Source organism: Dermacentor variabilis, chromosome 8 (assembly GCF_050947875.1).
Source record: "Dermacentor variabilis isolate Ectoservices chromosome 8, ASM5094787v1, whole genome shotgun sequence".
In the NCBI taxonomy this organism is placed as follows: Eukaryota; Metazoa; Arthropoda; class Arachnida; order Ixodida; family Ixodidae; genus Dermacentor; species Dermacentor variabilis.
The window spans coordinates 9,065,930-9,080,575 of NC_134575.1; the positions used below are offsets into that span (position 1 = coordinate 9,065,930).

A 14,646-nucleotide genomic window follows, 5' to 3' on the forward strand; every position below is an offset into this window, starting at 1 on the left:
TGACTCGCTGGAGAAAGAAACTTGTGTGAGCCAGGTCGGAAAACGCTTGAATGACAGGTTGCGCAGAGAACATTACGATTCATTAAAAGAGCAGCAGGCAACAACCGAGCTTTGCGTCGCTGCACGTGCGGCTTTTTACCTGTCCATTGATCAGGCCTGCGCAATACGAACATAGCGGGAAACAGCGCCCAGCGACATTAGAGAGTCGTATGTTATTATATTATTCAAAAGACAGGCTGCACGTGTGTCAGAACACAGTCGGTTTTATTACGTGAAAAATAAATTATATATCACAACTCGCATTTGCTCTGTTCTCGTGCACGTTGTTAATCACAATTCTATTTATGTTGTCATTGCCACCTTTACTGTTGTTCTCGTTTTTTTTACGTTAGCTCTTTACAAACGTTGAGTCTGTTGCCCTTGTCACTTTCTGTTTTGTTTATCGCAATGTTGTCAGTTTATCTGCCTTATGATGGGACTATACGATTGTTGCCGGCCGGGCGGCCGTTTCTTTTCTTTTTGTTTTTGTTGCTTAAGCACGCCGAGCTTATGTGACGTCAGCTGTCATTCATACCTTTCCCGTTTGTGCAAGCAAAATAGCGAGAGAGTCTCAAACATCGGTGCGATTCACAGCATATCGTGACGCACTCCCGTCGTTAAAGGAACCATTGGCTGGCCCTATGCGGCGCTTAATATTTCTTCCGTAGCCGACCGACGTTTATGGAAAATTATTATTTAATGGCCGTAATTTAGCTGTGGAAGGAATGTCATCGCTTGTTTACACCGAAAACTGTTGCGATATCACGCCCTTAGTGTGTGTGCCTACTTTTCGACAGAATGCACTAAAAAAAGAAGTTCTCACTTACATCAGCGATTCCAAGGAAATCCGGGAAATAAACTGGAACTGTGTCGTTGCAGGGTCTTGTAGTGAAAATTATTGTGCTTGGCTCGGGTTGCTTCTTCCTTCTGAAGAAGCCCTTGACTCGTACCCAAAATGGATACACCATGGAAGTGGCTGCAGGTGAGGAGGAAGTGAATCGGTGATAGTGTACCCCAACATGAAGTACCCCTGTATATTACTAGCACCCTCGGTTTGGGCGTCAGTCGTCCTATATTAAACCATATTTTTCTGGTATCTGCATTTTTTTCTATAGCCAACTATAAGGTGACAGAAGATGATTTTCTTAAACTTAGAAGTGCGTAAAGCGTGACTTCTGCTTAGCTGCTATATATTCGTAAAGTCGATGTTGGGTTTTTCGTGGCGAAGACGATTTAGTTCGTATTTGCTATGTTTTCTACAAGACTGTTACACTGGAGTCAACTTGGCAGTTTTGTCAACATCATTTGGCTTGCTTTAAATTTAAGCTTCCGTTCCCGCTGTTAAGAAAACTGTATAATCTACGTAAGAATACATTGTTCTGGTGTTAAAGGCCAACCCCAACGAAAATTTCGGCCGCTTATGATTTCTAGCTTAAGATTGTGCAGATATAAAGGAACCTCCTTGCAAAATTTGACGTTTGAAAGATGAAGCGCCATAAAAAGCTCGCAAAAGATATACTTGGAGCACGCTTAAGCTTCGCCTTTACGAGTGCAATGCGATAGCATTAAAAATCCTTGACTGCATCTCACGCTTCCCGGCAACTGCAGCTTATGTAAACGTAATGTTTTCATGGAAGCCCTGGCGGCGAACCAGTATGCCAGTCTGCGCGAACGCCAGTGTGCACGAAGGCAAGCTTTCTGGTTCTTTTTTTCCTTCCCCCAACGGCGGACGCCGCGGATGCGCGGAGGCGAGCGCCATCCGGATGGTGTTGCAAGGAACCGAGCGGCCGGGGCGCGCAACTCCTACTAAGACAGACATCAAATGGCAGCGGGAAAGGGGGTTTGTGTTTGACTTTCCGCGTAACAGAATTGTGTCTTCCCGTGTATTCAAATTACAATCCGACACTATCATGTCTTTAGGTTATATGTAAGTCGTACTTTGCGAATGTTCTGACGTATTTTACTTCGAGGTATTCCAGTAACGCTTACGCACCACGCGGAGGGCCTGCGCGGTTCGGGGTGCGTGGTTCGGGATGATCTTCCTCTAACGGACAACACCGCCGACGCCGATGCCGGATTTTCTGCTACAAGGGGCGCTTAACGCTATGGCGTCAAAGAAAAAGGTTGTTTCTGGCACCGAAACTGAAAAAAAGAAGAAAATTTTGACTCGCCATTGACTCGTCCTGCGAAAGGGGATGTCCAGCGAAGCTGTTGAAAACCACCACTACAACTGCTGAGAGGGGTATGCAACGCTTTATTGTTTTAGATAAAGGAAATTTAGAGTAATGGTAGTATAGTCGGAGTAATGGTAATTCTCACAGCACGTCGCCGCCCATAGCGGTGCTACAACAAGATTAACATTAGTTGCTAGGCTGGTTCTTTTATACAAGAAAGGCTAAGGACGTCATTCTCCACGCGGCAGCTGGCGCAACACTAATCTTTACCGGGAAACGTACGCGGGGAGCGCTACGTGCTTCGCATTGCTATCACTAGCACCTTTTCGTCAATTATGTGGTTCGGATGCGTGTTTTGTGCTTGTTCTTTATTGGAACGTACGCTGTTCTGTATGCTGTATGCGTGATTGCGAAGAATGTATGCACCGTTTGCCTCACTTTGCCGAACGCTTGAGGCCTCTGCCTTACGGGGGTACGAGCCACTGCTCCTGGCCCTGCACTGCCGCTGGGACCGGCCCACGTTTTGCCAACGGACGATGACGCAAAAAATGCCGACCACCGAGAGACTCCGCCAGAAGCGACAGATGTAAAACACGCCGTAACTGACGCATGACTTAGAGCGCGTGGCTCGTCCTCGGCATGGCTTCCGAGACGAGGCAGCGCCTGCGGCTGCCCGCGGTGTGCTGGGACTTGCGTCACAGCGAGAACCACCAGGCACGCACGCGTCGTCTCTTTAGGTGCCGCTTAAAGGCTGCTATCAAAATATATATGCAATTACCAGCCATGTGGGCTTGCCAAGGAAGCTTTAGCGGTATATGCTACTCATTTATAGCAAATTTAACCAAGGTGATTTTTTTTTCGGTTGGCCTTTAACAAGGTAGAGCGTGTATGTAATAACGCTTCCAGTGCCAGCTCTCAGACGGCTACAGAAACCCGCCACTCACACTGCAGCCAGCACTTCCGTTATTGAATAGAACGATGTCTCATTCGCTCAGTCGCTTGTGGGAATTGCTGGCAATAAAGAAGCTAACCAGCAAGTGGCATCTCGGGCTCATGAGCTTTGTATTTGCCCCGAGTTTCCCGCCACCTTCATGAAGGAAGGGAGCAACGCTCAAGTGTTGTTTTTAAGAACGTCACATGCCGAACGTATGACGACTATACTGCCTCATACATTTGGTCGCCGCAGCCGTGATGTATAAGCTGTTCTTTTACGGCTTTCTTTAGAAGTTTGAACATGTGAACATCGTATGTTGAGGCGTCGGTCGGTTGCGGTGAATCTGCAGCGTGCGGATCGAGTGTTTTCGTGTGGTGCAGGCACACCAGAGGAGTCGCTTCGTAATTCGCTTGCGAAACTTCTGTCCTGGGACTTTCTATTAGTTCGCATTGATATTCGTTTCAACAACTTGGTAGATTACTGTTTAATGGCGCACCTTGTTGAAAGGATTGCCGATCTGTTCAACAACTCGGGCGAAAAGAACGGATGCGCTCCAGCGATTGCAGCGTCATCGAGAGCCGCCCGACATAGCAGCGGCTCAAAATAGTGTGATGTCATCGTGCCCGTCTCGATCACTCACGTCACAAATACGTTCAGTAGTGGAACAACGCTATTGTTTTGTTGTTAATAACTATACAAACGTCTACCAACACCAGACATACAGAGAAAGAGAAACAGGAAAGGGACACCAACTCCACCCGCTTAAACAGGAGAAAAAAGGGAAAGAAAAGAGGAAGGCAGACCAGAACACATTGCTTCACACAGAGAGTAGTTGTGTCAAGGATTCCAGCACAGCTCTGTGAGCCTCGCATCAATTTGAAGCCTTAACGTTTCAGAAATAACAAGTCGCTGAGTGCAATTCCGGAAAGATCAAGCTGCCCGAACGTGCTCAGCAATACAGAGCGACAATTGGGCATTGTAAAAGCGAGTGTTCCACCGTATAGAGTGGACATGCAAATGCGACTGCAGAAGTGAAAATTTGTGCTTCGCTTACAGCCAGGAAAGGCAACTCGCAAGGCGAATCGCAGGCCAGCTCTCAGCAGCCCTAAGAGCACAGTGAAGAAGTTCTTTGTGGACAGCGACGACACGAGGCACTGAAAGTAAAGGCAGCGAGAGGTTAGCGGGTGCAGTGGTGAGTAAACTAAAAGCAAAACCGAGGCCAACTTTATCGAAAGCAGAAATGGTTTCATTATTTACCCAGCCTGAATGAAATCTGTTCAATTCAAAGAAAATGACAATTGAAATGACATGTACACTCAGCCCAGTGACTTCATTAGAGCATCATAACATTGCGATCTCAGTTATATTACAAATGACGAAAGATGAAACAGAAAGAAATGAGGTAGCAGATATACAACTTCGTAACTCCGCAACAGAAGCGTATTTCGAAACCGTGAATAATTCAGCATATGACATTTAAAGAGGACAAATGTGCATCACAGATGGCTAATAAACAATCCACGTTTCTTTATTGATATTATATAAGGAGATGTTGACGCACAATTTAAGGCGCCGGCTACTCCTTAGCTCTTGATGGGTGTAGCTTACAATATACAGCGTTCAAGATTATATATCAAATAACCTTTTCACAGAAGCAGCAGGACTTCTCAAGCAACGTTTTCACAGTAACACTATGACATAAGAAACACATGGTACTTGCAATATACAAATTAAATGACTCCACAGTTCTGTAGAAAAAAGTCTCAAAAATACAAATGATACTGTCCCGTAATAACAGTTCTTTTGTGCTTGCCTGTCTTGTACACTTCATGACTCACGATTGCCTTCTTAGTATTTATCTGCCCGAGGGAATGTTAAAGTACAGTGAATTGACAGATGGGCTTCTTTTTGCACCGAGAAGAGAACAAGTAGGAGCGGTGTCATACGTGGCGCAAGATATTTAGCCCGCGTTGTAAGTTTTTTTTCCCTTCATGGCAGCGTAAACGATGATGTGCCTACCACCGCGTTTCTCATTTTGAGATTCTAGGGCGAACGTGCTGACTTCAATAGAAAAAAAACTTTTTGTAAGGCAATTTACGTGCGCTCGCAGCTATAGCAACAGCCCGCCTGTTTTTCCCATACGGAGCGACAAGTCCTCATCTTATTGCTCATATTGTGCTTCGAAAACGTTTGCGGTGAAAGGTGCACAAAATTTCACCAGTGGCGGAGCGTCAACAGAAGAGCGCGAACGGGGACTAACGAGGATGCGCCAGTAAAAAGAGTGCACGAAACCTGAGCTTTCCGTACTGAGTTGCAAATTCGAAAGCAATTTTTTTTGTAAATGTTCTACATGCAGCAGGCAAGACTTTTTTAAAGAAAAAAGTATTGTACGTGGGAGTGCTCTATTTCTTCTGTCAATCTGCGCTTTGGATGTTAAATTGTAACTCTGTTTTGTTCGCAGTATTTTATCAAGCTTTTTTTAACCTTGTGTTGTTTATACCAGGTGTCCCAGCTGTCATGCACCAAGTTAAGCAAAAAGCAGCAGCCTTCTACGCGGATGAAACCAATTGCACGCCGTTAGCAGCGACATGAAGAAGCGGCTCGTATTTTTTTGTCTTTCTTAATTAATCAATTAACGAACCTTTTTATTATTACAATTACGGCAGACAGTCAACATTACGCTTTAGAAAGACTTCGAAAACATCAATTTCAATTGTTTAAGACACGATATATTTCGCACCGCTCTTTTCTTTTACCGCGTGTTAAAGAACTCGCGCCTCCCGCTTGAGAACCAGCCTAAATATTCGCGGAGTTTTCTTTACCACGCGGGAAAGAAAAGCCGCGCAAAGTGTATCGTGTCTCAAATCACTGAAATTGATGTTTTTGAAGTCGCTGTAACAGCTAATGTTGACATAACTGCCATAGATGTAATAATATCTTAAGAAGCCAACAAACACTGGCACCAAGGACCCCCTACGTCGTCTTTGGTGTCAGTGTTTGTTGGCTTCTCATGATATGACTAATAAAAATCTGGCCCCTCGGTTTACCCCCTTTCCTCTCGTTTATAGATGTAATAAGTAATTTTTTAAATAAATTACTACAAATTATACAATTATATAGGAAGAACACGAAATATCGGACGCGTTTTCGTGTTTGCTGCTAACGACATGCAGTAGGTTTCATCCGCATAGAAGGCACGCGTTATGTATATGTCACATTTAAAATATTGACACAGTGCGGTGCACTACACAGGGTGTTCTTTAGACAATACATATTTTTTTTTATAAAAAGGCTATAGGAGCAGCGAACGTGATGTTTTTTTTTCAGGCGAGTCCGGGGAGGGCGGACATACTTTGCCGCTAATAACGTGAATTGCAGGGGGCTAATTAACAACATGCATTAATTAACACCTTTTATTAGTGAGTTAGGGGCGGCAGTCGTTTAAATGACGAACTTGAAGGCAGTCCGATTTCAATGCACCCTCGTTTTTTAAAGACCTTAAAAATCGCGCCAGAGTCGAGATACCTGTCATCGAATTTCGGCGGCAAGTCCAGGCAGTATCGAAACCGAGCGCCGCAAGAGCGCAGAAAACGGAGGCCCCGCCATCGTGCCAGACCAAAATGGCGCGCGATGAAGACTGAAGCGGATGTTCTCGGTCGGTCGCGGCAGCTTATGGACGCGCTACGCCCTGCCTGGCAAGCATGTGCCACTGTGTGTCGGGTCAGCATTTGCCCCGCGGCATTCTGTCATTTGAAACTTCGGCCCACACTGCCTTGCGGGCGGCGTTGCCGTCGGACGCGCAGAGGGACGCGCTCAGGCGCGAATATTGCATGGATTTGTCCTTCAATTACGATCATGACTATCTCAAGTTACGTGCGATTTTCTGGATTTCTAAAAAGAATGGGTGTGCCATAAATTGTGACGCCCTGCAAATCTTCCTATAAGCAACTGCCTTCAAGTCAATAATAAAAAGTTAATGATGTTTTGTTAATGAGTCTTTTCAGAGTAATTTGAGCAACGACAAAGTATTTCCGCATCGCCGTAGAGCTCGTATGCAATGAGAACAAGTGTCTCACGATCATAGCCATATTATAAAAAATCTGTATTGTGTTAAAAAGCACCCTGTATGTATGAGACACTAACTCTTAATACAAGGAGTTGCCGGTTCCGCATTCGTGCGCCAACGTCTCCTCTCCATCATTGCAGTAATAAAAAAAAGTTACATATCCCATTGCGCTGTATATTAAAGCTGGAATAGGATTTGGTACTTTTCTATTTGCGTCATTGACATGCATATTACGGTTATTTGCTGATCAGCATTTATGAAATGTTGAGTCGTTTCACCAGGTCCGTACAGCTCGCTTGTTACACTCTTAACCACAAGAAATAAATTTGGAGGAAGGTGGAAGCATGGAAGGATTACTAGTGGCTGAGCAAGGAATGTCACTTGAGCGTATGTTTCAGAAGGAGGACTTGTCTTGGGGAGCGACTGCTGCTTCGCCCGCGTCATATCGCGGGTGGTGAATGCGCCGGCGTCGGGAAGAACTGTCGTTAAAGCGGCAAATAATAGACCGACTAATGGCAGCTTCCCATGCGCTCGATGATAGTGTGCGAAGGAAGTGTTCTTGACGACGGTTTAAATGCGAGGCAATTTGACCTCTCACCAGCCTGTCGCTTGTTCACTGCTCGCTATTTTTATGCAAATACACCGTCTGTTGTACAGCGTTTTACTAACATGACATGCACACTCACCTTGCCAAGTGCCTTGGAGGCGACTTTTCGCTCATGCTAAGGAAAGAAAAAAAAATAATTCATTTTTTTGTGAATGTCTTCGGACGGTCAGTTTTCTTTCTTACACTGTTTTAATGCGAGATGAATGCGATAGTCTTTCATCCCACGCCGCGTCAATCGATGTGATGTTCTTGCATCTGACTAGTGCTTTTGACCTTGCATGCGAAAATTGCTAATAAGATTGAGCGCCTGTCTTACAAGTAAAAACCTAAATGAGTGTAAAATCCTTGACGTTACAGTAAGAGACAACGTAAGCTACAATGTACACATGTATAACGTGTGCCTGTCATCCTTTCATAAACTGCGCCTTCTACAACATGAAAATAAACGCGGTTTCTCTACATCGAAATTTGTAGCTTACAGGACGATTATTATATCCAGAACTAGAATGTGCGTGCACTGTTTTGGATCGATTCGTGAAGGCTGTCATTGCTGCTTTGGAAATAATCCAGTGAAATGCTGCCCCATTAGTCTTGGATGTTCGAATGTATGCGTTCACGGTAGAGAAAACAGCGTTAACCGCTAAGTTAGAGATGCATAAACAGCGTACGGGATAGGGGCGTTAAAGAAGTCAGATATTGAACTACATCTGAGGGCAAGAAAGAAACAAAGAAGTCGGAACAAGATGATTCGCAATTCAAAGTTCACTGCAGTGCTTTAACGTTCGAAGCCAGATCAGGTTGTCTGAAAACGGGGAGTAGCAGGAGAAAACTTGCTGATGACAATGATCTGTGCATAGCGTGTGAAAATGGCACAGAAGCCATCGAACTCATGTTCTACTGGAGTGCAGAAATGTCCATTGTTGCGTCACATGGACGACGAAGGCTATTACACTCTTAACCACAAGAAATAGATTTGGAGGAAGGTGGAAGCATGGAAGGATTACTAGTGGATGATCAAGGAATGTCACTTGAGCGTATGTTTCAGAAGGAGGACTTGTCTTGGGGCAGCGACTGCTGCTTCGCCCGCGTCATATCGCGGGTGGTGAATGCGCCGGCGTCGGGAAGAACTGTCGTTAAAGCGGCAAATAATAGACCGACTAATGGCAGCCTCCCATGTGCTCGATGCTAGTGTGCGAAGGAAGTGTTCCTGATGAGGGTCTAAAAGCGAGGCAGTTTGACCTCTCACCAGCCTGTCGCTTGACCCTCCAATGCGTCATAGTGTAAAACAGTCTTCTTGCCCAGCTGCTACTCGGACGTTCTGATCTAGACTATGCCTGCACTATTCAGGAATAACCGAATCTACCTGAGGCCAAGTTTTCCATATTTCACATTTAATGAAGAAAGAAGAATGGTTCCTGACCTTACCAAGCTCTCGACTCCTGAATCCATGCAGAGTTAGATGTGGACGTATTTGCACTTACCCACGCTTTGAGTTTTAAGAACAGTAAATTAAATAAGCACTTTTACTTGCTCATTTCCTTATGACATTTCTGTCTATTCGTTTGGCAATGGCATATTGTGGCGAAGCCCCCGACTATATTTGTCAGAACTTCCAACATTAACAACTATACAAATAAATAAATAAATAAGTAAATAAATAAATAAATAAATAAATAAATAAATACGTATGGACTTAGAAAAACATGGCTGCGAGATTTATTGTTCAAGAGTAGAGAAATGTACTGGAAGGAACCTTACCTTTCATATTTATGTTATGTTATAAAAATATTCATCTATTGATTTGTCACGACGATCCAATCACGGATCCAAAAGGTCGAAATAAGACACATCAGAAAGGTAAAAAAAAATGCCTTGGTGACAATAGCGATTACGAAAGGGTATATACCTCATAAATCTCACTATCCATACTACTGCTTCTTTGTGGCCGACCAATCGAGACAGTGGTGAGACTGTCACAAGCTGTGGGCATGACAAAGTCTAGTTCACTTTCACATTCGTCACGGAAATGGTATAGCACTTCATTAATGGTAATGTATAGCAGATATGCAGAGGAGAACGTTACACATTAACATAACCAAATAAACTCACCCGAGTTAGTCCGCAGAGGTTCAACGTTCCGTTTAGACACTGTAAAAGAAGCATATCCCTAGAACAAGAGTGCATTGTAATACGCGATGCGCATCGTAATGCATCTGCTGGGCGGTTCTCGGCCAACGAATAAAAGCAGCAGAGCACTTGGAACAAAAGAAAGCACTGCCCTCCATCTATAGAAGGCGCATTGCCTTCAGCATTGCTTCTCGGTTTGCCCTCGCATCCTCGCCTTTGCACCCGACGTAGATCACGTGACCTCCAACACTCGGCGCGCATGCAGCGCATGCACCTCACACCCGGGGCAGCACGAAGGCGTTGACAGCGACCACGAAAACTCGCCTCGAGTGTCCGCACAGATGTTACCTCAATAAAAATGTTACGCAAGAACGCTGGCACCTGTGTCCGGGGTCATCCCTCAGAAACTAACTGAAGGGCAAATAAAATCTAGAGGTTTGCGCTCAGAAAAATAAGGTCAGAGGTTGTTCCCTATGTACAGTAAGTTTCGCACAATTTGAAAGAAAATGTGACATATGAATAGCGTCAGTAAAAGACACGGGCAAATAACGACTGAACGAACGCTCTGTAACGAGCGCGTTTTCTTTGTCTTAGTTTTTTTTTTTTACTGCCGCTCTTAATCTGTTACCATGAGTTACCACCTATAGCCGATGAAATAATTTGCTGTAAAACGCGTTCAACAGCTACACTGTGTCTTCTTTTTCCTTTCCGTGCCACGTATACGCTAGCTCTGCAGTGGGCACGAATTTCGGGGCCACCAAGGGTGCCCCTGTGTGGATACTCGTCACGCCACGTGCGCCGTTGAGCTAGTCTGCGAAACTTCGCTCAGATACGGAAGGGTCGGTATCGGACAAACAGCTCGTTGCACAGACGGCTGAGTCCGGGAACATGAGCTTTCTATCAGGAATTCTGATAACGTCGCACACTATACACTCGCGGTCTTATGTTTCCTATAGTATTCGAATTCTGGGCAAGGGTGTAGATACGCACGGGCGAGATCTTTTGAAAGCACTTTTAAATCGAAGCTTCCTCTGCGGGCGTTTGTAGGAAATCTGACCTATTTGAGGTTCTCCGTAATGTATGTTGGAAAACTAAAACGTTGGCGAGTTCCTGCAGGCGGAAATCGAGCTCCGCAGAAACGCACGCATTTGTTTATCTGTATCCTTCTGTTTATTTGTCGTGTTACGACTACATTTATAGGATTAATCACGTGCACTCAGTTTTTGTGAAAACTAAGACTTTTAGCCCCCCAGTGTATTATTTTTCCTACTCTGACTTTGAATATCTCAAAATGCTTTGTTAAGCGCGGACAACTTAGCGCTAGAGCCATTGTAACATTTTCGACCCGCTGGAGGGAAGTTTCAGTTAAAACGCTTACATAATAATTACTGTACTAATTACCTTAAAATCAAATAAGGTTTTATTGCGTAGATGCGATCAGAGTTTTATCAGTTTCTTTGATGTGGAATAGAATTTCAGCTTTTAGGGTTGAATATTTTGATTCGTTTTGAGGAGTGTTTTCACATTATGTGCGCAGAAGCATAGCCATCGCCTGCTGAAGGCTCTCGGGGACCGTGAAGGCGATGCTTGCACCTTTACAGAGGCATTGACGAAGTTGTGGCGAGCTCAGTGTTTGCCATATTTTACAGCTCCAAATACTAACTTGCATTACCATTTGCGAGAAATCCAGGAAAAAAACACGGCGAAGGCGGGAGATGGAAATTCAAGACGACGAGAAAAACGAGAACTAGGTAAAAAACGGAAGGAAGGAATTTATGCACATTGATCTTTAGAAATGTGACCGCGAAATCGCTTTCTTGCACCAAGCGCAATTTGTCGCCTGTGAAAGACGCTGTTTCACCGTACCTCTCTGATCCCCATGACATCTGGAATTTGCACCGCGTGGCACCGCGTTGCTGGGCTCCCTTCTGAAAACACAGGAAGAGGAGGAGGACGATGAGCGGGAGCTTTGTTTCGTGCAGCGCTTACCCGCTGCAGTTGCTTGAGTGGGCTACGAAGCCAAATGCCTCACTTTGATCGGCGTTTGCTTGGGTTGTGACAGATGCAATGATGATCGCACAGAACGCTGTTGCTAGCAATGTGAACATGACTGGCAGAGCTGAAAAGAGGCTAGAATGAAAACGTGCATGGTCAAGAAACTGTGAAAGAATGGTGCCGCAATTTTAGTGAGATATCTTTCGTGTTTCACACTTGTTCTGCACTTTCACTGAAATATTCAGGTGATGGCTTTTTCCGTCAATTTAGAGAAACGTTTAGTTACGTAGTTGACACCTCTCTAGGCGTAGTACTATTATCTGTTGTAGCATGTGTGGAATGGCTGAGAGAAAACTATTGTTTCTTCATTTACGTCTTGCGTGCGATTATTTCGCAAGCTGCGCAAACGTATGAGTGAGGACATGTCAAATGTTACCCATCACGTTGCTAAACAAGGTTGCGGGTAGTGTGAAAATTTAAATCGAACTCTTTTTGCAAACTTCTAAACATTTCTGCAAAAATGTGCCTGCAGAGCTTCTTCGAATAACATTCTACAAACTAGTAAAACAGTGTTAAATATTTTTATGCATGTTGCAAATGCGAAAATAAGTGAAACGAAACTGTCAGTTCTCCAAAGCGATGTCCCAAGTGTCAAAATTTCTATGTACGTTTCAGTCAGATGATTATAGACCTTAAGGGTATTTATAATGAAGAAAATCTTCAATACTCGTTTACTGGCCTTCAGACTCCCCCATGCGCGAAATCTTTCTGGCCGGCGCCCTGCGCTCTCTTATGCCTGGCACGTCGCCTATGAACAAAGGCACATAACCTTCGAACGCCAGCTACAAGCAAGTACAGGATGGTACACGCACCTTCATGCAGACCAAGGGCCTGCTTAAGGTAATAGTTGTGCATTATTGGAAATTTAACCGAGAATAATGGAACCTTGGCCTCCTCACCCCATCCCCGCCGAAAATATATCCCGCGGCTACGCGCCTCGCCGAGAGGTAATGCTTGTACTTTCGAATGGCATTATGTAGGTCCAGAATTTCAATGCTGCCAGGGCATCGCCAATTTTACCTTTACTTCTTTATAAGCCTCTCGCTAAGCACTTTGGGATTCCTGAGACCGTTACCGGTGGACATCAGAACGACGTGGGGAGTGAGCCCATAACAGCTACGGCTATAAAATTGCAAGCATAGCCATGCAAACGACGATTTCAACCTCGCCTGCTCGTTTGAGGAATAAAGGGTATTAGTGCTATAGTCCATGGCCACAGGCGCACCAGAACTCAGGTAGTTGTGGGTTAGAATGCAAGGTTTCTACATCATGCTGTCGCATTCACCATCACCGCATTTAAGTTTAGCGCATGACGGAGGAGTCCTCCAGAGACTGGGAAGTGGTGTGTAGTTTATTCAACATACACTGCAAAACAATAAATCTTACGAACTATGTGCAGGAGGTTCCAAATTGCAGTCGCTGCAACATGACCTATCATATGCCTGCAAATTTCTTGACGTCATCAACCCATCTGTCGCCTTCGTATGCGCTTCCCTTTTCTTGGTACCCATTCTAGTCATCTGGTAGAGTGCAGGATCTTCATTAACATAATTGAGGAGAGACGTTTCTCTAACACGATAATGTTGCTCAAAACATAACTATTAGAAGGAAAAAAAAAACACAGTGACATCATTTCTAAAGTTCGCATACACAGAATATAAACGTTCACGCAACGAAAGTGTACTTGGGGAACTTGCGGATTAGGCACTTCTTGGGGGGGGGGGTAGTGCCACATTCAAAGAACAATACTCGCGAACGCTGACTCAGGAGACACAGAAACACGAAAACACAAGACAACGCGTACACAAGTATATGGGCTTTTCATGATATAAAAATGAACAATGCGAGCTATAAGAACAAGAACGAAGAGATATGCACCGTAAAGTGATTTAGCAACTTGGTGATACGTTTTATTCCTTCAAAAACTGCGTTTCTTTGCGTGCCACAATGTGTTGCTGTTTTTCTGATGTCCATGCATGACCCAAGATTCTTTTTTATTTTTTTAATTATGGGATATTACGGGCCGAAACGACGATATGGTTATGAAGCACCCCGTTGTGGGGCACTCCGGATTAATTTTGACAACTTGCGGTTCTTTAACAGTCACCCAATGTACGGTACACGGGCGTTTTGCATTTCGCCTCCATCGGAATGTGGCCGCGGCGGCCGGGATTCGATCCTGCGCCCTTGTGCTTAGCAAATCTTCCCCTAATTTGATTAGTTCATTTATTTATTGACAGATACTGTCACCTCTTGCAGAGGGCTATTACTGGAGTGGAGCAAATAGAAATTTATAACAGTTAACATTCTGGAAAACAATCATTACAGATATCTAACAGGCGAAGGGACAAATCAATAGCACCAAATAACACGTAAGCAAATTATTAGAAAATAAATTCACCAAGTCACACGTAAGCAAAAAAAAAGTTCTATTAGCACTTACATATCAGGGTATCAGTGATGTGTTTTATGAATGAATCAGTTGATGAGGGTGAGACGGCGTCTTTCCATTCGCTGATAGCTCTTTGAGAGAAGCTATATTTAAAGCAGTCAATACGAACAGCAGGAGTAGTAATAAACATTGAATGGCGGTGCCTAGAGGTCTCACCGCGAAGAATTTCAAAATAGTCGGCGCAGTTTATTT

At 44.4% G+C, this 14,646-nt stretch overlaps 1 protein-coding gene across 2 annotated transcripts in view; it reads right to left on the bottom strand.

The window, feature by feature from the left end:
• LOC142589595 (uncharacterized) overlaps nt 1–14,646 on the bottom strand; it is a 33,821-nt gene that overhangs the window by 8,564 nt on the left and 10,611 nt on the right. For both annotated transcript variants that reach the window (XM_075701083.1, XM_075701082.1), the window contains 6 exons: nt 11,980–12,066; nt 11,814–11,875; nt 9,930–9,968; nt 7,900–7,935; nt 4,202–4,301; nt 867–1,015 (listed from right to left, as the gene is read on the bottom strand). In XM_075701083.1, the coding sequence (XP_075557198.1) occupies nt 867–1,015; nt 4,202–4,301; nt 7,900–7,935; nt 9,930–9,968; nt 11,814–11,875; nt 11,980–12,055 (462 nt within the window). In that variant the 5' untranslated portion in view covers nt 12,056–12,066. The remainder of the gene's footprint in view (nt 1–866; nt 1,016–4,201; nt 4,302–7,899; nt 7,936–9,929; nt 9,969–11,813; nt 11,876–11,979; nt 12,067–14,646) is intronic.